Source organism: Brassica napus, chromosome C4 (assembly GCF_020379485.1).
Source record: "Brassica napus cultivar Da-Ae chromosome C4, Da-Ae, whole genome shotgun sequence".
Classification (NCBI taxonomy): domain Eukaryota; kingdom Viridiplantae; phylum Streptophyta; class Magnoliopsida; order Brassicales; family Brassicaceae; genus Brassica; species Brassica napus.
In genome coordinates, this window is record NC_063447.1 from 55531146 (window position 1) to 55555618 (window position 24473).

General features: G+C 36.2%; 3 protein-coding genes across 3 annotated transcripts; all 3 read left to right on the top strand.

Annotated features, from left to right (window-relative positions):
* Positions 1-9228: 9228 nt before the first annotated feature.
* LOC106401188 (leucine-rich repeat receptor-like serine/threonine/tyrosine-protein kinase SOBIR1) lies at positions 9229-11451 on the top strand. The gene has a single exon (XM_013841654.3). The coding sequence runs from the start codon at positions 9377-9379 to the stop codon at positions 11294-11296; it is 1920 nt and encodes a 639-aa protein (XP_013697108.1). The 5' UTR covers positions 9229-9376; the 3' UTR covers positions 11297-11451.
* Positions 11452-15854: 4403 nt separating this feature from the next.
* LOC106401121 (leucine-rich repeat receptor-like serine/threonine/tyrosine-protein kinase SOBIR1) lies at positions 15855-18070 on the top strand. Its single transcript, XM_013841566.3, has one exon. It carries the CDS (start codon positions 15989-15991, stop codon positions 17912-17914), a length of 1926 nt encoding a protein of 641 aa, XP_013697020.1. The 5' UTR covers positions 15855-15988; the 3' UTR covers positions 17915-18070.
* A 404-nt stretch (positions 18071-18474) lies between these two features.
* On the top strand, positions 18475-23012 carry LOC106400464 (cation/H(+) antiporter 21). The gene is made up of 3 exons (XM_013840822.3): positions 18475-19265; positions 19766-20222; positions 20524-23012. The coding sequence occupies exons 1-3, from the start codon at positions 19011-19013 to the stop codon at positions 22353-22355; spliced, it is 2544 nt and encodes an 847-aa protein (XP_013696276.1). The 5' UTR covers positions 18475-19010; the 3' UTR covers positions 22356-23012.
* Positions 23013-24473: the final 1461 nt, after the last annotated feature.

Here is a 24473-nt window from a genome sequence, read left to right on the forward strand (position 1 = left end):
TGGCGTAAGCCTTTTAATTAAACAAAAAATTTAGAGATAAGGTCAGTGGCAGAAAAAGTAAGTATTAAGATAAAACATGGGTTAATATCTAAATGTACTTCAGTCTTGATAGATTACAATAAATTTTGATCCGCGGTTAGAAAGCGCGGATTTGTTTTTTTTTGCATTATTGATCCAAAACTGATTTAAAAACTACTATTATTTTCGTTTCAAATCTTAACAATTGAATTTTTTATATTTTAATCATTTTTTTTTTCAGAATGTGATATTTTTCGAAATAGATTTAAAGATGATATGTGTGACTTAATAACATATATATATATATATAGTAATGATAAGTTTAAACTGAAAATAAGTTTTTTCTGTCATATATTTGTTTTATAGTTCTAACCAACAATATACAATATTTTTAAGGAAAAAATTTGGAAAAATACATTTATATGAGATCTTAATTTGAAAATTACACCATGGTTTAAGTTTTTCAAAAAATGCACTTCTGTACTTATGAATTTACAAAATTATCCAATCTGAGTACTTTATTTTATCATCAATTTATATCATTATAATTTATTTAAAAATAAGAAAAAGATCTTAAAAAAAATCTTTTTAATATCTACACAATATATCTTCTTAAATATATCTATTTTTTTGATAAAAAAAGAAGAGAACAAGCGAATGTCATCTGTAGTCTTCTTCGTGATATTTTTTCCCAACAATATGGGAAGCTTTTTCCCAACAATATGGGAAGCTTTATTAAATGGTCCTTTCTATATAGAGAAGATACAAAATAGAATATATATAACTTGCGGATACACCTACATACAGTCTACAGGTATTAAAATGGATTATAGGAAAAAAATGTGAATCACTTTTATGGCTTTCATTTACGTCAGTTACCAAACTATCTCTTTCTTTCACCACTGTATAAAATACACTGATAAAAAGCAGAGACCAAACTTGCAGAGATCTCTTTGATCAAGAAAACAACGTAGGGATCTAAATAAGAACACTCTAAAAGACTTGCAAGAAGTCCATAGTGGAGTTTATTGTACCTTTGCAGATCAACATTTTCTAGCTTCTTTTGCTTTGATATTGATAAATTTCAAAACTCATTATCACAAACCAGTAAAATATCATTCAACATGCAAAGGATCAAGAATCATGTTTTTTTTTTGAATGCACACACTCTAATGTCTAATGCCAAACGAAAAGAGGGAGATACCTCAGGTGGCCTAGCGGCAGTACTGAAGGGATTCTCACACACGACTGCCAGAGGTCGCGGGTTCGACTCTCTGTCGGCGGGGTGGTACTGAAACCTCTAAAAAAAAATCCTAAGCGGTTTTCCTGGATGCGGGGCCTTTCGGGGTGGGGTCAGTCACTATAAAAAGTTTACCCACAACAGTTTTAAAGGTCACGCTCCTCTCTCTCTCTTTATCCTTATTCTCTCTAACCTCTCTCTAGTTTCTTACTGTTGTCTTGCTTCTCCGGCGCCGCCGCGTCCCCTTGGGCGGTTGCCGGAGCCCCTCTGTCTTCTCTCCCTCTGTTTATCTCTGTCTCACTGTGTTCTCTCAATTTGCGGCGGAGGTTGTGTTTCCCGAAGCTTTCCGGTTTAGATCTGGAGATTTCGGGCTAGATCTGGGCGAGCACGCGGATCCCGGTAGGCTTGAGGACGGTTCGCCGCTCTTCGTGTTAGGTTACAGCTCTGGTCGGTGAAGTCTCTGTCCGGTGGTTTTCCGTGGTGGGTTCTCCTCGGGTCGACGATGCGTGAGGCACCGAGTAGCTCCGCCTCGGGTCGTCTCCCTCTCAGTGTGGCGCGTGGCTGGGTTCGGAGTTGTACTTGTCGTGGATCTAGGGTTTGAGATCCGTGGGTCTCTTGGTTCTTTCTCCTGCTTTAGTGACCTCCGGTGGTCTCCGAAGGTAGCGTGTTGGGTCCGTGTGAGGATAGGAGTCTTCGTTGATCTCTCTCTTGCGGTGGTCCAGTGGCAGCGTGGGAGTGGCTGCCATCTCTGTTACGTCTCCGAGCTTGCTTGTGGCGTGTGTAGATGTTAGTCTCTCTCTGAAGTAGTGTGGACTCGGTGGTGTGGCACTCTTGGTCGTCGGCTCTCTCTCCTTATGGCATCTATGTGGCAGGTTCGCTGAGGTGAGGTTTGTTGGATTCTTTGTCAAGGGTAAGGCCTTAGTTCGGCTTCCAGATCTCTAGTTTACTTGGTGGATGCTTCTTGGAGAAGGTGTGCCCGTCTGGTCCCCTTACTCTATACGAGTCTCGGGTTAAATGGGTGTAACGGTCTCGGGACAGTGGGTCGGAGGCAGAAATCTTCAGCTACTGTCTTTGAACGACGGCATCGTCATTTGGGATCCTTCTCGTGCTGCCGGGTTGGTATTTGTCCGGTAATTTAGCGTGTCCGGGACTGATTCTTGGGACAGGTTGTGGCATGTGAGCTAATTGGAAGCTGCAGGAGCCGTGTGTTTCAAGGTTTGAGGGCACCTTTCTCTCCGGTAGCTCGTGGCGACTGATTGTTCATTCCTTTCATGCTTCGTCCTCTGGTCTTTCGGTGCTGCGTTAAGGTTTATGCCTAAGTCGGAGTCCATCCTGCTTCCGCTTTAGTTAATTTGTTCCTTAGATCCTTGTGTTAGCTTAATTTTGTGCATTCTGCTACTTGTCTCTGTGTAATGTCTGTCAAAAAATTTAAATCTTAGTATAAAATTTAACATTTTACCAAAAAAACAAAACGAAAAGAGGCAAAGAGCTAAGGTGCAACAATGCTTTTGAAATAGAATTATGGAACGAAAGAGAAACGTTATAGAAATAGAGAATTATTAGCATCATTATTATTATTAATTTTGAATTTATATTGTAATTATAGAAATATCTAATCTGGATAAAAATGTCATTTCATATTTAATAAAGTGTATTTTTCAAAAAGTAAAAAAGAAAGTGTACTTTTCAAAATATAAACTATTAATAGAGTATTTTTCAAATTATCCCTATTTTTAATCATTATTCGATTTAGAAGCTACTACTATTTTTGAAAGCATGAGTGGTTTTATCTCAATTTTTTAATTAGAAAACAAATAATTTAAAAGTTTTTTTTATTATAATGTTTGAGTTTCAAGTACTATTTTCATATCTGACCCAAATCAGTGGTTGAACCAGTAAAAGTGAATTTTTTTAATAATCCGGTCCGGATTTAATGAAAAAGTCATTTATTATAATCCAATTGAAAACCTCAATAAAAACCTAAGACTTGCTATTAACCCGTGGTTTGATTCTATTTTTAATTAAATTAGCCAAATACTTTTAAATATTGCATAAACTTGTGATTCTTTAGACTTTGATGAAAGTTTTATTATGTCAACAAAAAAATGATAATATTAATTTTTTATCGATATGACAGTATTAGTTTATTTTTTATTAATAACCTATTATAAGTTTTATTTTTATTTTAAATTTAATTTTATGATAATTTTTAAAATATTCGTACACTCATAATTGCTATATCAATATTATGTAAAAAATGACATAATAAGTTATTTTATGTGAAGGTATTATATAATATAAATTGTTTATTTGTATTTAACACTTTGAAATAAAGGATAGAAAATAAATTATAGGTTAGATAAGAAAATCTGTATTATAAAATATATTTTAGTTTTTTAAAATACGAGTGGGCCTCAAGCTTGGTAGATTAGGTTAGCGGATGCATTATGGTTGGATTTTTTTGGTTAAAAGGCCTAATACAATCGTTCCAATAATATTAGGATTTAATTAAATACACTAGATCTCCATCGCGCAACCCGCGCGGATTTTTGTTTTCATTTATTTTTATATAAATATTTTGTTTTCAATTCTAGATTGGTATATATTATAATATATGTGTCTATCAATTTTTAAAACATAATAAGTTTACGGTATATTTTTTCATTGAATAGATTGTTTTAAACTTTCACATGTATTTGTATCTTCTTCTATATATATATTTTTGGATTATTATTTCATTATTAAAATCATAACTATATATATAAAGATTAGTAAAATATTGTTTTATTGTCATATTCAAAGATATTGTAACATTTCATAAATTTAGAAAGTTTTTAAAAAATTAAACTTTTCGATTCATAGATTTATATGATCGAGTAAATAATTAAACATTTAGTTTTTGTTTAATTTTTAAAATAAAATATATAGTTTGAAATTTTTTTTCATTGGTTTAAGATAGTAAAGATTAATCATTGTTAAATAATATAATTTTTGTTATTTTACAAAAAAATCTTTATATTTAACATATGGAGGTATAGTATTACAACATTAAATTATATCTATTTAATTTATACTATCTACAAATCCAATGAATCATCTATTCTTTAAATCCAATTACACTAACAAAATTTAATAAAATTTACAAGCCGGTCTTAAAATAAAAACATGTTATATTTATTATTTCGATATAAAGTAAAATTTTAAATGTTTCATAAAATTGTAATAAATTTTAATATAAAATAATATTAGTGTAAACTCACCCGCCCGAAGGACGGGCCAACTCCTAGTAATTCATATAGCTTTGATTATAATAAAATTAACATGATTGTTTTGAATAGTAAACAAATAAAAGAGACATAAATATAAAACATGAGAGAAGAATAATAAAATATGTTTGGTTCTTTTATATTCTTATTTATTTAATTTTATTTATGTGTCGAGATGCATGTATTTTTTTGTGTTACTATAAATGTGAACTAATTAGTTTTATGTATTTTTAAAATTGTGATAAATTGAGTAAAATGATCAGTAAAAATGACTTGCTCTACAATTATTAAAGTCAAAGATAAAAAATATAATGTAAATTGCAAATAGGATAAATTATTCAAAAAAAATGAGATGTATATTTTGCGGTATAATAAAATTTTAAAATGTACAATAATAAAATTTGTTAAAATTTTATACAAATATAAATATTTTATTTTGATATAATATTGAATCTCACATTAATATTAAGTATATATGCCTAAAATAACAACATTTCGTTATTTAAAAATTTAAAAAAAAAATATTTTTTCTTATTAATTAATCAGATTTAATTAAAATAGGTATGTTTTAAAGGAAGAAATGATTCGTTTAACCCATTTAAATTTTATCTTAAACACTAAATAAAAAATGAGTGAGAAAGTGTGATTTGACAAAATTATGAGAGAAATTACTTAGACTACCATTTTCCTAACACATGTTTTCATGTTTACGTTAACCAAATTTATCCTTGTTTTTAAAGAGATAAATCATACTATATATTAATTGAGAAGTCACTTATGTATTGTTAATATGTTAAGTTTTAAAAGTAGTTATAATTTGATTGGTTGTTAGTGTTTATTTAATCAGATCTAAATATAAAAGGTAATTATAGAACTAATTAATATAAATTACCAAATAACACAAGTAATATTACAAATAATGATTTAAGGTAACTAATTGTAGAATTGGAGAAATAATATATATGTTTTATCAATTTCTTTTTCTTTATCAATTATTTATATATAATTAAATAAGATACTTTAACCTTTTTTTATTGAAAGAAATTTAATGGTTATGTATTCTTATTTAGATTTGTAGGTAAAGAATTATTAGAACTTTTTATGTTTTCTAAAGTCTACACAAAAATGCTATAAAATATCTTCATGATAAAAACATCCAATCATTGTATTGGTCTTACACAAAAAAAAATTGTTTTTTTATTTCTTAAAAGCTAGAGTATGCCCGATTTTCTTACGTATTAAAATAAAATATAAAGTAATTCTAAAACGAGTTATCTGAATTAATTATAATATTATAATAAAAATATTTGAAATGACTAAGGTTTACGTTATTGAACTATTTTAAATCTTACAAATCTTCTAAAAATATATATTGAAATTTTTGTTTATACAATTATTTAAAATTAAAAATTAAAATTTTGAAATTTTAATTATTATTTAAAAATTATAATAATATAAACATAATATAATTATCCGTAAAACTGTGGGCAAACAACTAGTCTTAAATGGTCGAAGTTAGGGGCGAGCTGCATCTGCTTTGAATACAGATCTGTTATCGGGTCCGGTGAATGGCGGCGCGTTAGCGCGCGTACCGTCACCGGAGCCCTCCAGCCACCATTAAAGCTAACGATTTCTCCTTCGATTTCGTCTTCTACTCTAGCCGCCTTGCTTGAGCTCTGGAACAAGGCCGTCCATGGCGGATCTGTCTCTGGCGCAAGGGCGCTGTCGTAGTGAGGATGGCGCGGTGAGTTTTCTCGTTCGGTTACTTGGGTTTGTCTCCGGGAGGCGGAGGCTCCTTCAGCTCCGTCGACGCCGGTTCCTGTCCCCGCGAGGTAGAGGCTACCTTAGCTCTGACGTCGTCGGTCTAGATCTCGGGGGGTGAAAGCGTTTCGCTGCTCTGCCTCGCCGCCTTTGGTCCCTAGGTTTCGTTTTAGGGTTTCTTCTCATCTTTCTTTTTAGTTTTTACGGTTCTGGCTTGTTTGGGTGGGTGGAGATCCCGTAAGAGGGTGATCGAAGCTCGACCACGGTTAAAGGTGTTGGTCTGCGCGAAGCTTCTATCTCGGTGTTGGGTTTGAACGGTGTCGGATGATATCTCGAACTCTCGATTGACTCTCTCCGAGTTTAGTTTTCACCGGAGTGGAAGGCATTTGCGGTGGTGATGTGTGGTGAGTGGTTTCCGGTTTTCTCGGGTGAATCGTCGGTTGGTTTACCCGGTGATGTTTCGAAGGGGGGCGACGTCGGAGCCGCAGCGTTTGTCCGCGTGGCGGCGAAGCTTCTTCGGGGTCATCGGGGGTCGTAGGTGGGCCTTGGGCCCGGTTTGTGATTTGTGTTTTTTGGGCCCGTTAACTTGGCCTTTTGTAATGGGTATTTTGGGCTATCAGCCCTTAAACGAAAATTTCATTTTGTGGGAAAAAAAAAAAAAAACTAGTCTTAAATAAGACAACGAACTTATCGACGTTAAACGCTAATGAGGGCGACTAAAAGACACGAAATTGTGCGGAACATAACAACAATAAGTTCTAACGTGCAGAAAAGGGTGGCGCCCTGTGGAACCCGCCGCAGAAGAGACTTTGACTTATAAACTCTCTGTTGATCAAAAAAAGAAAAAAAAAAAGACTTATAAACTCTCTAGTCAATAACAGACTCGCTGCGTTCACATTTTCTAAACAGTTATTTGCCCATACTATTATTTCCAGGAAATAAACACTCAATCATACACTTCTTAGAAAATATCCATTTTTCGTATACATATTAATATATTTTGAAGATATTAAATTAAATATAGCAATTCTATTTATAAAATTGATAAAATATCTTTGGACCAATTTTCAAAGTATTGATTAATTTTTTTTAGGAAAAAGAAAACCGTAAAACATAAAGGGTAATTTTCTCTAATATCATTTTTAAGTTTTTATCACAAAAATAACATCCAAGAAAAAAATAACCAAAATAGTTTTTTTTTATTTGGAAAATTTTAATTTTAATTTTTTACTTTTTAAAATTTAAAACCATATCCCCAAACTCCACCCCTTAATTATAAACTCTAATACTAGATTAGTTAAACCTCATGTTCAAAATTACGCAAGGCGTAAGTCGGGCGGACAGTGTGGGCCTAGCAGATTGATTAAAAATCGGAGATTAATCGGAGAATAGTTTTTTTTATGTATATACAATTTTTCAGATATATATATAGGTATATTAACATAGTTCCGGTAAAAAAAACAATGAAATTACATTTGCGTAGTGGATACTACAGTTTAAAGCTATGTTCAGTACCCGGGTTCGATTTTAGACCCCTACATTTTGCCTCTTTTATGTGTTTTTTAAAGGAGTGGCATTTTTATAATTTCGTCGTCATATCTTCCTTAAGAACATTTAGGGTTTTCTGCAATTATTTGTTACGGCCGCCATAGATTAGTTTCCTTTATTTCGTCATTATTTTTAAGTTTTCTCTCTTTTTTCATGCTTTAAACTTGTAGAGATGTGATATGACATCAGATTTCAAACTTTTCAACCCAAAAACTAAACCGTTTTGATTTTGCCGATTTTAATGGCCGAGTTAGGCAAAACGCCATGGTCTGCAGCCGCCAAGCGTTGTACCGCCGGTTAATCGGGCGCCCAAGCCGCGTTTTCGAACATGGGTTAAATCTAGGGTATAAATATATTTTTTACCTTTTAATAAAACTTATTTTAGTCATTTTACTATTTAAAAACTATTTTTGTGACAAAAACTTAAAAATAATTATCCTAGTTAATTTTTCGAACAAAAAATACGTAAAGACTCATTAGTGGTAGTTGCTGACCATATATAAACAATGTATTTATTTTTTTTACAACAAGACATTTACAGACTCATATTGACTCTGTAAAACAAAACGGTAACTATGCATCCATGTGAACGACGAAAGACGGTTGTTTCCTAGCACTGCTTGCTAAGCTATCCGCCCGTTGGTTCTCCGTTCGAGGTACATGAACAATATCTGAGTTGAGGAAACTTCCTTGTAAAAACTTGATATCTTTCAGATAACTTTCAAATGATGGTCACTCTTCTGGTTCCGAAACCATCTTCACCAATTGAGAACAATCTGTGGCAAACGTAACCTGGAACTGTCTTAAATTCTTCATACATTCTATTATCCAAATCAAAGCCTCCACCTCCGAATGAAGAGGTGAAAGACATGCCCTTACATTCCTTGCCCCTAATAAATCATCAAAACCCGGTAAGGTACTATACTAGCCTTGTCCTGAAAATAGTTTCTTATCTTTCTATGAACCATCTATAAAGCACCAACGTCCTGACGTTATTAATGGGATTCTGGTCTGCACTTGAAGTTCCTTCTTTTGACCAGTGAGTATATGTACCTCAGCGCAAAGTGTTGATTCCAATTCTGTTAATTTAAGTGTTTCTTTTGTGTCAGTATCCAGATTACTAAATAGTTTATTGTTCTGACATTTCCATATATACCATAATATCCAAGCAAATTGATGGTCATCCATCTTTGGATTAACTCTCCAAAAAAGATGATCCATATTACCAAAAAAAGACTTTGTAGAAAAAAAACTAGGATTCAATGGTATTTTAGATAATGCCCACATTTACGTGCTGGAGGACATTCAAAAAACACATGGTTTGTTCATTCTTTCGGGTCTCTACATCGAACACAACATATATCCCCTTGTATTTTTCTCGCTTTAAAGTTTTTCATTACCGCTATATAACCTGAAAAGAATTGCCATAAAAAATGCTTAATCTTCTACCGCAGTTCCTAGCAGAAAGCTCTAAGTAAATCCACCGTGGAGCGATATAAACAAAGTAAGATTCCGACAATCACCCAACTTTCTCTTAACAGAAATGATTCACATGGCTGTTCCCACCGGATACGCCCATCTCTTTCTCCGGCCATTCATCCTCACCGTTCCCTTACTTTTTTTTCTCCCCTCTCCTTTCGTCTCCTCCGTTGAGATCGATTCCTCAGATCTCAAAGCTCTTCAAGTCATAGAAACAGAGCTAGTAGTCAACAGTCAACGCTCTCCTTCCTCCAGTAGCGTTAACCCGTGCGGTCTCAGAGGAGTTTCCTGCGAGAGACGCCACTCCGACGCCACGGGAGAATACGTTCTCCGTGTCACGAGGCTCGAATACCGTTCCCGGTACTTGGCGGGAACCATCTCACCGGTTATCGGAATGTTGTCGGAGCTCAAAGAACTCACTTTGTCTAACAACAAGCTGGTCGGTGGTCTTCTACTGGATGTCTTAAACTGCAAGAAACTCGAAGTACTTGATGTCCGAAACAACAGATTGTCCGGTCAGATTCCGGGAAACTTCTCCGGTTTGATCAATCTTAGAATTATAAATCTTTCTTCGAACAAATTCTCTGGGAACTTGAACTTCTTGAAGAATTTACGCAGTCTTGAGAGTCTCTCCGTTGCAAACAATCTCTTCTCAGGCAAGATACCGGAGCCGGTTGTGTCCTTCCATAATCTTTGGTTCTTTGATTTCTCAGAAAACCGGTTATTGGAAGGTCCGGTTCCGGTTATGAGTAAAATCAAGATATCTCCATACCAAACAAGGCACATTCTTGCTGAAACTCCATCTACAAACTCAACGAAGAAACCCAACAACACCACCACAACAAAAGCGACAGGGTCACCTCCAAAAGACGAGAAAAAGAAAAAGAAAAAGAAAAAGAAGAAGAACAAAAGGAAGAAAGTAGTTGCATGGATCTTAGGGTTCATCGTCGTAGGCATAGGCGGAATCATCTCCGGAGTGATCTTCAGATTGATCCTCAAAGCAAGAAGAGGACCAGAAAAACCATTAAGTCCTACTATATTCAGCCTTTTGATCAAGAGAGCCGAAGACTTAGCTTTCTTGGAGAACGAAGAATCATTAGCCTCTCTTAAGCTCATCGGCAAAGGAGGCTGCGGAGAAGTTTTCAAAGCCAAACTACCAGGAAGCAACGGGAAGATCATAGCCGTCAAGAGAGTGACACAACCCTGTAAAAGCGCAACCGAGCTTATAGACGAAGAGTCCAGGTTTCTGAACAGGTACATGATGCAAATCAGGTCAGAGATCATCACAGTAGGTCATATCCGGCACCGGAATCTTCTCCCGTTGCTAGCACACGTCCCGAGACTCGAGTGTCACTTCCTTGTCTACGAGTACATGAAGAACGGGAGTTTGCAAGATATACTAACCGAGGTTTCAGGTGGAAACAAAGAGCTAACGTGGCCAGCAAGGCACAAGCTTGCTTTAGGTATAGCTGCGGGGCTTGAGTATCTTCACATGGAAAGTAAACCTAGAATCATCCACAGAGACTTGAAGCCGGCTAATGTTCTTCTTGACGACGATATGGAGGCTAGAATCACGGATTTCGGGTTGGCCAGGGCGATGCCTGATGCAGTCACGCACATTACAACCTCTAAGCTTTCAGGTACCGTGGGATACATAGCACCAGAGTATCATCAAACTCTCAAGTTTACGGACAAGTGTGACATCTATAGCTTTGGGGTGATTCTTGGGGTTCTGGTGATTGGGAAGCTTCCTTCCGATGAGTTTTTCCATCGTACCGATGGGATGAGTCTTATAAAGTGGATGAGGAAGGTACTAACATCGGAGAATCCAAGCCTAGCTATTGATCCGAAGCTGATGGAACAAGGGTTCGATGAACAGATGCTTCTTGTTCTGAAGATTGCTTGTTACTGTACTTTGGATGATCCTAAACAGAGACCGAACAGCAGAGATGTCAAGACTATGCTGTCCCAGATCAAGCACTAGCTAGTGTCTCTCTATGATATGTAGTTTACATTCCCTGTCGTATGAAATAATTACACGTAAATGCTATAGTGTTCGCTTGGCAGAAGCTTGTGATGAAGATGTATAATTAAAATGGATTTTAATCTTGTTTTATTAAACATAAACCATTAATCTGATACAATAAGCTTAGCTATCTAGACAAAGAAACGTTTTGTCTTCTCTATAAGCAGCCGTTTGAGAATCTCCCTCAGATTTTTTAGCTGTTCATGACTGCCTTCATGTCTTCACACCAGAAAATAAGAAAAACTGAGTCAACACGTGTTGAGATGCATAAACTTGTAGTGAGATGGACAAACAATGTCAATTAATTAAGTTTTGAGATAATTGGCTTCTATACCATAAACTAGTCTCTAATTAGGTCTTTACATCCGAGTTGACATTAATATTTGTATGACGATTTTAACCTAGTTTACTCTTCTCTTATTTCCACCCATAGGTAAGTAGTTCTGTCCACTGCTACAACCCATCATACAAGATATCTCTACTATGCTGTGAAGAAGTGAAGGTTATGAAGTGAGGTACTATCCTCCAAGTGGTAATATGTCCACAGATAGAATAGCGAAGGAGACTACTACGTTTACGTTCTTTGTCTTTAAGCTTTATTCTATTGTGCATGAGTGGTTAAGTTCATGTGTAATGGCTGATAAACTTTTTGTAAGACAATGAATTTGGATTAATACTAAATTGTTGTTAAGCCAAAAAAAAAAAAAAAAAAGTAAATAGTTCTGTCAGTTGCTCTGAAACCTATAGTGCATTACTGTTTTGTGGCTCATTCCCCAAAACACACAAGTTGCTCTATAGTTCTCTCTCATCTCTTTTTTTAGTCTTCTGTATTTTCTTTTCTTTCTCGTCTACTTTTCTAACTAGTTTTTATTTTCTCTCATAATTTTCTTTCCTCTCCTCCCACCTATTAACAATATTTTATGTTTTTACTAAAGGATTCAAATTAGATTTTATTGTTTTCATTGATTTTTTTTGGGTTTAATTATTCTTCTTAAAAATTTGATATTTTATCTTCTTGGATTTGGTCCTTAGATTTGTGCTCAAATCAGAGTTGAGATGTGTTTTGCGGCGTTGGTCAAAATTGTGTCGGATTGAAGAAGTACTTTCCAAGATTTGAAAGTTGCTAAACAGCGACAATTTTTTGAGTTGGGTCATGATGAATTCTTGAAGTTGTTGTCCAAATTGGGTAACTTCTATGTTAAATTTTTTATATCGATTATCTAATATTATTTAAATTTCAACGAATTTTCTATTTTATTTCATTGCGGAGGATACATGTTTTGTTAGTTGTTATAAAATAGTACCACAAATTTTAAACAGGTAGGAAATTGTCAAATTTTTAATTTACATAATTTGTTAATTGATACATTGTTGGGGACATAATTTATTAGTAGATATTTGATTTATTATTTGATACATATTTTGTTAACTGATACATGACTTATGACCAAAAAATGAGTATTAACTAATATATATATGTTATTGATTCTTTTAACATGAGACAAATAATTATAACTTGTTAACAAAACATTTAGTTCTTACATGATTTCTTGGATGTTACATGGTTGAGATACATGACATGTTAACTGATACATTGCTATGTTTACATGGTATATTAATTGATGAGTTATTTATTATCCAATACATGATTTTTACTCTGATATATATATTTTTAAACCAAAAATTGAACATTAACGATTATGTATGTTATTGATTATTTTAACTTGAGCATTGTTGTGTTGTAGGTTGATTGTGGCGAGCATAAGAGCCTCTGCACTATATATGATGCTAGTGGATATCCCACCACTAAGTGGTTTCCGAGGAGTTTGGGTGATTCATCATTGTAAACCAGATGTTAGCTTGGATGATATCTTATAGATATTAAACGCTTTTTGATTGTCCCAAACACGATTATGGGTGGGAGAACCAGGTAGAAGATGATTGCGTTGATGATATGGGGAACTTGCCTTCAGCTTCTGGTAGATAGTTTTGTAACCAGGACGGACTCAACAGATGCTTCAGAGTCATACATTATAGATTGTCGTTAACTATAAAATGTTGTCCTTCCTTTTTTCGTTTTCTCGTTTAACAATATGTATTATGGTTAACTATAAAGTTTTCGTCTAACATTTTTCTTATCAGTTAACATTGATGGATGTGCTTATTACAAAACTCTTACATACTAATGTTATAGTTAATTAGCAAATTTAGACGATGATATAATTTATAACATCTAATAGTAGGACTGTAAACATCATATGGAGATGAGTTAGTCGTATTGTTTATTATTTTTCTATGGTTGTCTTGGAAAGATATAATTTATCCTAATAACTTTCATATTGTTAATTATATTGTTAGTCATACTGTTATGAATTTCTCTCCATTACTTTTCCTCCATGGCCTTTAATTTTTTTAAAAATAATATGGTTGTATATATTGAAAAAACATATGGCTAGCAACTTTCATCTGCAAACCTCAGCTAAGCTGTAAGCTACTTTTCAGACCTTTGTCCCCTGACGTAACACACCAACTGGCTCCTTGTACGATGGATTAGGGGTAATATCGTCCTCTTGCGCGTCAAATGGTATTTCCTTATGCATTTATGTCTTGTCTTGTGTAGTTTTCACTGATTTCATCTCTTTCTAAGAGTATTTCTCTAATTGTCTCTTAAGTTTTCCTTTGACACAGCAAGAGTAGTGAGTTGTTTAGCCTTAACAGAAAAATAGAGAACAATGTGTATCTCATCATCATAGTACCTCAATTTTAAATTTGGAGTTTTTGTGTATTTAAACTCACCTCTTGATGAGACAGGCAAACGACCTCCCATGTAGGCCTGAGACGAATCCGGATATCCGAGAAATTCAGGGTACCCGGATCCGAATTTTATCTGGATTTCGGATATCCGTCCTGATATTTTATTACCCGCGGATATCTGGATCCGGATTCGGATCCGTAAAAATAATTAAAAATAATATTTTTTTAAAAATAATATTTTTTTAATATAATACATAAATTAAATATTTATATATGTCTATAATATTGTAAAAAGTAAAATATAATATTATAAGATTAATTCATGTATAAATATTAATATATTAAATATAAATATTAATGAAATTTTAAAATTTAATGTGTTTTTAAAATACGGATCCGAATCTGGATATCCGGACCTAAAAACTAAGATATCCGGATTCGGATTCGGTTTGAACGGATCCAAGATTTTACTATCTGGATTCGGATCCGGGCACTCCAGATATCCTATTTTCAGAGCGGATCTCGGATCGAATCCGGATCTCGGATAATAAGGCGTACTCCCATGAGCATTTTCAAATGGCCCAGTTTCTTACACCAGCCTCACCGGTCAGTTCATTTACTTTATTATGTGTGTGGAGGCAATGGAAGGTGAATAACCCTTGCTTGCTGTAGAAGCCAGTGGCTGATGAGGTCGGTATCCTAAGTTGAGCATATTATTAAGTTTTTCCAAATATATTATAACAACTGTAATATCTGTTCATCTATCAAAATACTAATATTCATGTAACTCTTTTATTTGAAAGCAAGGAGAACATCAAATTTGATTCAGTTTTGATAAAAAGAAACTATTGTAGCACGTGAATAAATAATGGTGTTGAATTTTCAAAAAGAAAATATTTATTAAAAATCATTTTACACAGTTAAGTGCGGTTTTTTGTAAAACCACAGCTATTTTGGCTACTGAACTACGTTAATGGATCCTATTTGTAATGTCTCTCAAACCATGTAAAACAAGCCCTTTGGGCTTAGTGAAAAAAAAAAAGAACTACGTAATGCGTTTTTAAAAGAATTACTTTTTGTTTTTTTTTTCCGTACACTGCGCTTTTCAAGTGATATGCATATAATTGGTGACACTTGCTCAATTAAGCATTTCCGCACCACGGTTACCTATCACTACCTTACTATTAGATTATTACTGGTCTATCAGCGTTTGGTTTGCATTACCAATTTTTACATGCTATTTCTTTTCTCGATTCCGAAAACAAGCAAAGAGTACCATATAGATTTGTTTCATACAATACTTGCTTTACATATCTTCACGTCGTTTTATCATTATCTTCCGATGTCTCTTTCACACTACTTATTTACACACTCACCGAGTCACCGTTCAGAATCTAAATAAAGACAACGAACTTATCGACGTAAAACGCTAAAGAGGGTGACTAAAAAAACAAGAAAATGTGTGGAACATAACAATTAAGTTCTAACGTGTAGAAAAGGGTGGCCCCCCTGTGGAACCCGCCGCAGATTAGACTTTGACTTATCAACTCTCTAGTCAATAACAGACTCGCTACGTTCACATTTTCTAAACAGTTATTTGCCCATACTATTATTTCCAGGAAATAAACACTCAATCATACACTTCTTAGAAAATATCCATTTTTTCGTATACATGTTTTATATATTTTGAAGATATTAAATTAAATTTAGCAATTCTATTTGTAAAATGATAAAATATCTTTGGACCAATTTTCAAAGTATTGATTAATTCTATTAGGAAAAAGAAAACCGTAAAACACGTAAAGACTTTTCTATAAGATTAGTGGTAGTTGCTGACCATAAATAAACAAAGTAAGTTCCGACAAGCACCCACAAGAGGAAACTCTCTTAACAGAAATGATTAACATGGCTGTTCCCACCGGAAACGCCAATCTCTTTCTCCGGCCTCTCATCCTCGCCATCCTCTCCCTTCTTCTTCTTGCCTCTCCTTTCGTCTCCTCCGTGGAGATCGATTCCTCAGATCTCAAAGCTCTTCAAGTCATAGAAACAGAGCTCGGAGTCAACGGTCAACGCTCTTCTCCCTCTTCCAGTGATGCTAACCCTTGCGGTCGCGGAGGAGTTTCATGCGAGAGACGCCACTCCGACGCCACCGGAGGATACGTTCTCCGCGTCACGAGGCTCGTATACCGATCCCAGAGCTTGGCGGGAACCATTTCACCGGTCATCGGAATGTTGTCGGAGCTCAAAGAACTCACTTTGTCTAACAACAAGCTGGTCGGTGGTCTTCCACTTGATGTCTTACACTGCAAGAAACTCGAAGTACTTGATGTACGAAACAACAGATTGTCCGGTCAGATTCCGGCAAACTTCTCTCGTCTGATCAATCTTCGAATTATAAATCTTTCTTCGAATAAATTCTCTGGGAACTTGAACTTCTTGAAGAATCTACCGAATCTCGAGAGTCTCTCCGTTGCAAACAATCTCTTCTCAGGCAAGATACCGGAGCCAGTTGTGCCCTTCCAAAATCTCCGGTTCTTTGATTTCTCAGAAAACCGGTTATTGGAAGGTCCGGTTCCGGTTATGAGTAAAATCAAGATATCTCCATACCAAACAAGACACATTCTTGCTGAAACTCCATCTACAAACTCAACGAAGAAACCCAACAACACCACCACCACAACAAAAGCGACAGCGTCACCTCCAAAAGACAAGAAAAAGAAGAAGAAAAAGAACAAAAAGAAGAAAGTGGTTGCATGGATCTTAGGGTTCGTAGTTGGAGGCATAGGCGGAATCCTCTCCGGAGTAGTCTTCTCGGTGATCTTCAGATTGATTCTCAAAGCAATAAGAGGACCAGAGAAACCCTCAGGTCCTTCTATCTTCAGCCCTTTGATCAAAAGAGCTGAAGACTTAGCTTTCTTGGAGAACGAAGAATCACTAGCCTCTCTTGAGCTCATTGGCAAAGGAGGCTGCGGAGAAGTTTTCAAAGCCGAACTACCCGGAAGCAACGGGAAGATCATAGCCGTCAAGAGAGTGACACAGCCCTCTAAAGACGCCACCGAACTCGTAGACGAAGAGTCCAGGTTTCTGAACAAGTACCTGAGGCAAATCAGGTCAGAGATCAACACGGTGGGTCAAATCCGGCACCGGAATCTTCTCCCGTTGCTAGCACACGTCCCGAGACCCGAGTGTCACTTCCTTGTCTACGAGTACATGAAGAACGGGAGCTTGCAAGATATACTAACCGAGGTTTCAGCTGGAAACAAAGAGCTGACTTGGCCAGCAAGGCACAAGCTTGCTTTAGGTATAGCTGCGGGGCTTGAGTATCTTCACATGGAGAGTAACCCTAGAATCATCCACCGAGACTTGAAGCCGGCTAACGTTCTTCTTGACGACGATATGGAGGCTAGAATCGCGGATTTCGGGTTGGCCAAGGCCATGCCTGATGCAGTCACGCACATTACAACCTCTAAGCTTTCAGGTACCGTGGGATACATAGCACCAGAGTATCATCAAACTCTCAAGTTTACGGACAAGTGTGACATCTATAGCTTTGGGGTGATTCTCGGAGTGCTGGTGATTGGGAAGCTTCCTTCTGATGAGTTTTTCCAGCATACTGATGAGATGAGTCTTATCAAGTGGATGAGGAAGGTACTAACATCGGAGAATCCAAGCCTAGCGATTGATCCGAAGCTGATGGAACAAGGGTTCGATGAACAGATGCTTCTTGTTCTGAAGATTGCTTGTTACTGTACTTTGGATGATCCGAAACAGAGGCCGAACAGCAGAGATGTCAAGACTATGCTGTCCCAGATCAAGCACTAGCTAGTGTCTCTCTACGATATGTAGTTTGCTTCTAAATATGTATGTTTACATTCCCTGGTATGAAATAATCAGAACACTATAGTGTTCGCTTGGCAGAAGCTTGTGATGAAGATATATACTTAAAATGGATTTTAATCTTGTTTTATTAAACATTAATCACTAATCTGATACAATAAGCTTAGCTATCTAGACAAAGAAACGTTTTTGTCTTTTCTATAAGCAGCCGTTGAGAATCTCCCTCAGATTTTTTAGCTGTTCATGACTGCCTTCATGTTCTTCACACTAGAAATAATAAAAACTGAGTCAACACATGTTGAGATGGACAAACAATGTCAATTAAGTTTTCCTTTGCCACAGCAAGAGCAGTGAGCTGTTTACCCTAAACAGAAAAATGGAGAACAATGTGTATCTCATCATCGTAGTACCTCAATTTTAAATTTGGAGTTTTTTTGTGTATTTAAACTCACCTCTTGATGAGGCAGGGAAACAACCTCCCATGAGCATTTTCAAATGGCCCAGCTTCATACACCGGCCTCACCGGCCAGCGAAGTTTCTCCACCTATCATTTACTTTATATTTATGTGTGTGGAGGCAATGGCAGGTGGATAACCCTTGCTTGCCGTAGAGGCCAGTGGCTGCTGAGGTCGGTATCCTAAGTTGAGGCATATTATTGAACTTTTCCAAATGTATTATATAAACTGTAATATCATATTGTTCATCTATCAATTATACAAATATTCATGTAATTCTTTTATTTGAAAGCAAGGAAAACATCAAATTTAACCACTCCTTAAAAAGGATAAAACAATCTAGAAAAAAATAAGAAATAGAATTTGTGACTAATTTCAGTCTCAAAAGAGAAAATAAAAACAGCCAAAATGACTAGTAGTCACCTCTCTGACATCAAAACATAAAAGTACTATAATTAGCCATTGCAAGAAAAGAAGAAGAAAATGAAGAAGGAAACAGGCTGTAGCGCTAACCTATTAATGCAATGAAATCAAACACACGATGAACACAACATTTTGTTAAGGGAAACGCCGGCCAAAACCTTTGGTGATCTTAGAGGATCACGTTTACCTCTGGATTCCAAAAGATGGCCGAGCCCCCTACGAGTGACGAACCAAATATAACCTATTCTCTCAGTACGTCTCGGTACGGTAATATAGTATGTTATAACCAAACGAATGAGACCCTAGTCGGAGATTATAGTGGATGGCAGAGCGCAAAGTCGATTGAAACGGCGCTTCCTTTCTTTGTAATGCAACTACTCATCTCTAATTTGACCTACGGCTTAATGTATTCTCTGACTCGGCCGCTACATCTTCCTCCTTTCGTCGCTCAAATCCTTGTGAGTAATCAAATGTCGCAAACTAATTTAACTAAAGATTAGTATTGATCTTGCATAGTTTTTTTTTCCTTCTAAAACGTGTGGTATCATTGACTATTGCAAAACTGTTTTTCTTCTTTATTAGCTATAGCTATGTCCTAAGCATGTTCATCTTCAAATTCCTGGTAAAAAAATGTAAGCCAACAAAACATATTATTAATTGTGGGGAAAAATAATCTTAATCAACATTGTCTTGTTTGGAAAACGATGACATTAGAGATTTAGATTTTGGTTTGCATTCCGTTAACTTCATTGTTTAAAAAAAATAAAAACAGTTTGTTGCTTTGTGTTTGGATTTTTTTCCTCAAAAGATTTTCTTTAGAACAAGAAATGAGAAAAAAGATTTGTTCATTTGCAGTATTATGCACATTATATATGTGATATCTTTTTGCTAATTCAAATTAGTCTTATGTTATTTCCTATCATTTGTAGTGTTTGTATTTATTGTTCATACTTTGCAGTGCGGATTACTGTTCAGCCCGACTGTGCTTGGTAGAAACAGTATTGTCCTCGAAAAATTATTTCCTTATAGATACACAATGTTTATGGAGACATTCGCAAACTTAGCTCTCGTCTACAACATGTTCCTCCTCGGTCTCGGTATGGATTTGAGGATGATAAGAATCAAGCAAGTCAAGCCAATGGTCATAGCCATCGTTGGCGTTGTTGTGGCTTTATTGGCCGGTTCTGGCTTGTATTACTTTCCCGGTAATGGAGACCCCGACACGATCCTCGCAGGTTGTCTCTACTGGTCGGTTGCGTTGAGTTGTACGAATTTCCCTGACCTTGCGAGGATTCTTGCGGATCTCAAGCTCTTGCGTTCTGATATGGGACACACGGCCATGAGTGCATCCATTATTACGGATTTGTGTACTTGGGTTCTCCTCGTTTTCGGAAACGCATGTTTTAACAAACAAGGTAATATGATTTGAAAATGACTAAATATCAAATACTAGAATGTTTCTTAGTAACAATTGAAGAAAATAATCTAAATTAATAAACCTATAAGCCAAAACATTTGTGTTAGTTTAGAACCAGCTGTTTAGAACTCACACACGCACACTTATCATTTGGTTCACACCACAAATTAATAAAGCCCAAATTTTATTTTGTCTCTAGTCATTTTTTATTTCACCGACCGGTCCTGCACCTTGGAGCAGGCTCCTCAACCCATGACATTAGTACTAACTAAATGTGATTTCAAAAATGAAAAATGCAGGTGTTTGGAACGATCTGATGCCATGCGCGTTAGTATCAACCATCGCTTTTGCCTTCTTCTGCATCTACGTGATTCATCCTGGAATCGTTTGGGCCTTCGCCAACACGGTCAAAGGAGGCCACGTTGGAGAAAATCACGTTTGGTTCACCCTCGTAGGTGTCGTTTTCTGCGCCTTAATCACCGACGCATTTGGGGTCAACTCGATAACTGGAGCTTTCCTGTTCGGTCTCTCGATCCCTCACGACCACATCATCCGAAACATGATCGAAGAGAAGCTCCACGATTTCCTCTCGGGCTTTCTAATGCCTCTTTTCTACGTCATTTGCGGGTTTAGAGTCGATCTTGACTACTTGCTACAGAACACGACCGTTGGAGTGTTGGTGTTTGTGATTTCTTCGTGCTTTATGGTGAAGATTTTTTCTACCGTCATTTGCTCCCTCTTCTTGGGCATGCCCTTGCGTGATGGTTTTGCTGTTGGTGCCCTTATGAACACCAAAGGAACTATGGCTTTAGTCATACTCAATGCAGGACGTGACAGCAAGGTGTTGGACGTAATATTGTACACTCATATGACGTTTGCGTTCCTGGTGATGTCAATAGTGGTGCAGCCACTTTTAACCTTTACTTACACACCAAATAAGAAATTGACTTTCTATAAATACCGAACTGTTCAAAAACTCAAAGGAGAAGAAGAGTTTCGTGTGTTAACCTGTGTCCATGTCCTCGGTAACGTTCCCGGCATAACCAATCTACTACATATTTCTAACCCGACCAAGAAATCTCCTCTCAACATCTATGCAATACACTTAGTTGAGCTAACCGGTCGCACTGAGGCTTCGTTGCTCATAATGCACGACGAGTCCAAACCTAAAGTTAACTTTTCGGACCGAGTCAGAGCGGAATCCGAACAGATCGCTGAGTTGTTCGAAGGCATGGAAGTGAACAGCGACGCAGTGTCGGTTCAGACACTCACCGCGGTTTCACCATACGCGACGATGCATGAGGATATTTGTACTTTGGCCCAGGATAAACAAGTCAGCCTCATCTTATTGCCTTACCATAAGAATATGACGCCGGACGGTCGGTTAGGCGAAGGAAACTATGGGCACGAGGGAGTCAACCAAAACGTTTTGAGAAACGCGCCTTGTTCGGTCGGGGTATTGGTCGACCGTGGCATGACGACTGTTCGATCTGAAGCTTCCTCGTTCAATGCCGAGATCACAAAGAAAGAAATTGCAATGTTATTCATCGGAGGCCGGGACGATAGAGAGGCTTTGGCTTATGCTTGGAGGATGGTGGGACAAGAAATGGTTAAACTCACGGTTGTGAGATTTGTCCCGGGCAGAGACGCTTTAGTCTCGGCCGGAAAATTAAGCGTTGAGTATGCAAAGGAGGCACAAGTGGACGAAGAGTGCATTTACGAGTTTAACTTCAAGACTATGAATGATTCTTCGGTCACTTGTATAGAGAAAGTGGTTAACGATGGTCAAGAAGTGATCGAAGCGATTAGAGAAATGGAAGATAACCATTCTTACGATCTTTACATTGTGGGAAGAGGGTACAAAGTAGAAACACCTGTAACTGCGGGTTTGACAGATTGGAGTAGTAATTCGGACTTGGGTACTATAGGCGATACATTAGCTTCATTAAACTTCACATTGCATGCTTCGGTTCTTGTGATTCAACAATACTCAGCCGCCAATAGACGAACCTCAGAAAACCATCAAGAACACGTTAAAGGTGGAGCGAAAACCGCTAATGAAGCGAAAATGAATTCTCATGAGGAAGAGGATGATGGAGATGAACAGTATCAAATGGGAATGCGCAAATGACAAGAGTTTTTTTTTTGTTTCATATGATACGATCAGGTTTTAACCCTATACAACTATTTTAAGCGTACGAAGTAGTATTTTATGGATTGAATACTCATAGACCAATGTCACACTATAATTCTTGGAAAGTATAGTTGAAGTAAAATGAATGTGGTTTTTTTGTTGTTTTGAAAGTAAGAAAGTAAGAAAGCAAATGACAGAATGTAAATGTGAGGTGAACTTATGAATTGGAATTTTTAGGTCTAGGCAATTCTTAGAAAACAGAAATAACGAAAATAATTGCTAGACAAAGAATACAATAAACATCGTTATCGAACTCAAATTTCTTAACTAGGTTATCATTTTACCAAAGTGCTAATTGATATTTTCAATACGAAGACTATAGCTCCATCTGAATTTGACAATGTAAACATGCATTTAAAAGTTAGCTTGATAGGTTTACAAAACACTTTAACGTCAACTCTCGCTACCTAAAATGCTTTGAATTCTTTTCTTACATTTGCTCACACACTTTAGAACATTAAACAACCTAAAATTATTAACTAGATGATTAGTGAAGATCAATCATCAAAACTAATTCAGACGAAGAAAAACGACAGATTATTATTTTAACTTATTAATATCAACAATCCATAACTTTTCTTACAATCCTAAACTTAATTAACTATAGATCTACTCACATATGAAAACAGAATCACTTTAGGATTTTCTTTTTTTGTCAGCAACATACACATAACTAAGATTCTGCGAACCAAATTGGTAAATTTCAAATCCATATGAGCGATAAAAGACTGTTGTTTCCTCACACTGCATGCAATATTGTCCGTCTTTGTATTATGCGTCTGGGGTAACTTGAGAATCTTGATATCTTTACACAGAGTGATGGTATACAAGATAAGCATGTACGTTACACCAAAATAAATCACAATAACATCTACTAATGTACATGCTCTTCGTCTCCCTCGCATGTCCTGGATTCACTCTCAGCATCCAAACAATCACGAACTGACAAAAGCTCCCTGAGAATGATGGGTTTTCATCAAGAGAAATAATTTTCCCAAAAGGCTAATTTTTCAGAAACTCGATCTCTTCAGACTCAAGCGCATCGAGAATAGTTTTGATCCTCTTGGGTTTGTGGTAAGGTTTGCGCGTTTGCCAGACACCTGATGATATCCTCCATCTAAGACCACAAGGCAGAGCAAAAGGGAGTGATTTAACAAAGAAGCGGGAGATTAGGAAATAATCATACAAAAAAAATAGGAATAAGATAATGAGATCTTACGGATAGAAGGAGATTATGCAGAAAATTTGAATTGCTATCAACTCAGTCTCTTGTCCACACGTTTAGCTTAGGCTCACTAGTCGAGTCTATAGAGTACTGAGTCATCCTTTAAGCATGTTCACTTAGGCAAAAGAATCTGAAACTTAGATTTTCCCCAAAATACATGATTTAGAATAGTTTATAGATTATTAGGTGCGAAGTTGGAATATAAAATGTACACAGTATAACATACAGTGAAAAGACATTTACTTAGTTTCAGGTATTTCGGTGTATCCATAGCCTAAATACTCTAAAAAATATCATCGTTTTGTATGGCCAATGATAACTTACCACTTGTCATTGTCTTTTTCTTCTTTTTCGGGCTCAACATGTTGAATATTATCTACACAAATTTATCTACGTGCATTTCAACAAATATTTAATACTTTTATTGTATTCATTTAATTGTTGATTTTGTTTTTCAGCAATCAAATAGGCAAAGACTAAGAAAGAAAACCATAGCCCAAAAAGACTTATCATTATTATTTACTTGCAGGGATAATCATGAAATTGCCCTTTAAAAAACAAACTAAACCGCATCGTGGTAGCCTAGTGGTTTTCACTAGAAGAGGAGTTGCCCTATTGCTCCAGGCTAGGGATCGACTCTCCTCTAGTGCGAAATTATTAGCTCCACATGTGGCCACGCGGATATGGGCCCATGCTTACGGTCCATTTGAATACCCGGGAGAAGATCCATCCGTGGGTTGCACCTCCCACCCGGAAGTTAGGTCTGTGTCTTTAATAGACCCGGGTTTAACCCTTTTTTTTTCAAAAAAAAAAAAAAAACTAGAAAAGTA

Coding starts and splice junctions, on each gene's coding strand:
- LOC106400464 (XM_013840822.3), top strand. CDS start 19,011: ATGGCCGAGCCCCCTACGAGTGACGAACCAAATATAACCTATTCTCTC. Junction 19,266..19,765: donor CTTTCGTCGCTCAAATCCTT/GTGAGTAATCAA, acceptor CATACTTTGCAG/TGCGGATTACTGTTCAGCCC. Junction 20,223..20,523: donor CGCATGTTTTAACAAACAAG/GTAATATGATTT, acceptor TGAAAAATGCAG/GTGTTTGGAACGATCTGATG.
- LOC106401188 (XM_013841654.3), top strand. CDS start 9,377: ATGATTCACATGGCTGTTCCCACCGGATACGCCCATCTCTTTCTCCGG.
- LOC106401121 (XM_013841566.3), top strand. CDS start 15,989: ATGATTAACATGGCTGTTCCCACCGGAAACGCCAATCTCTTTCTCCGG.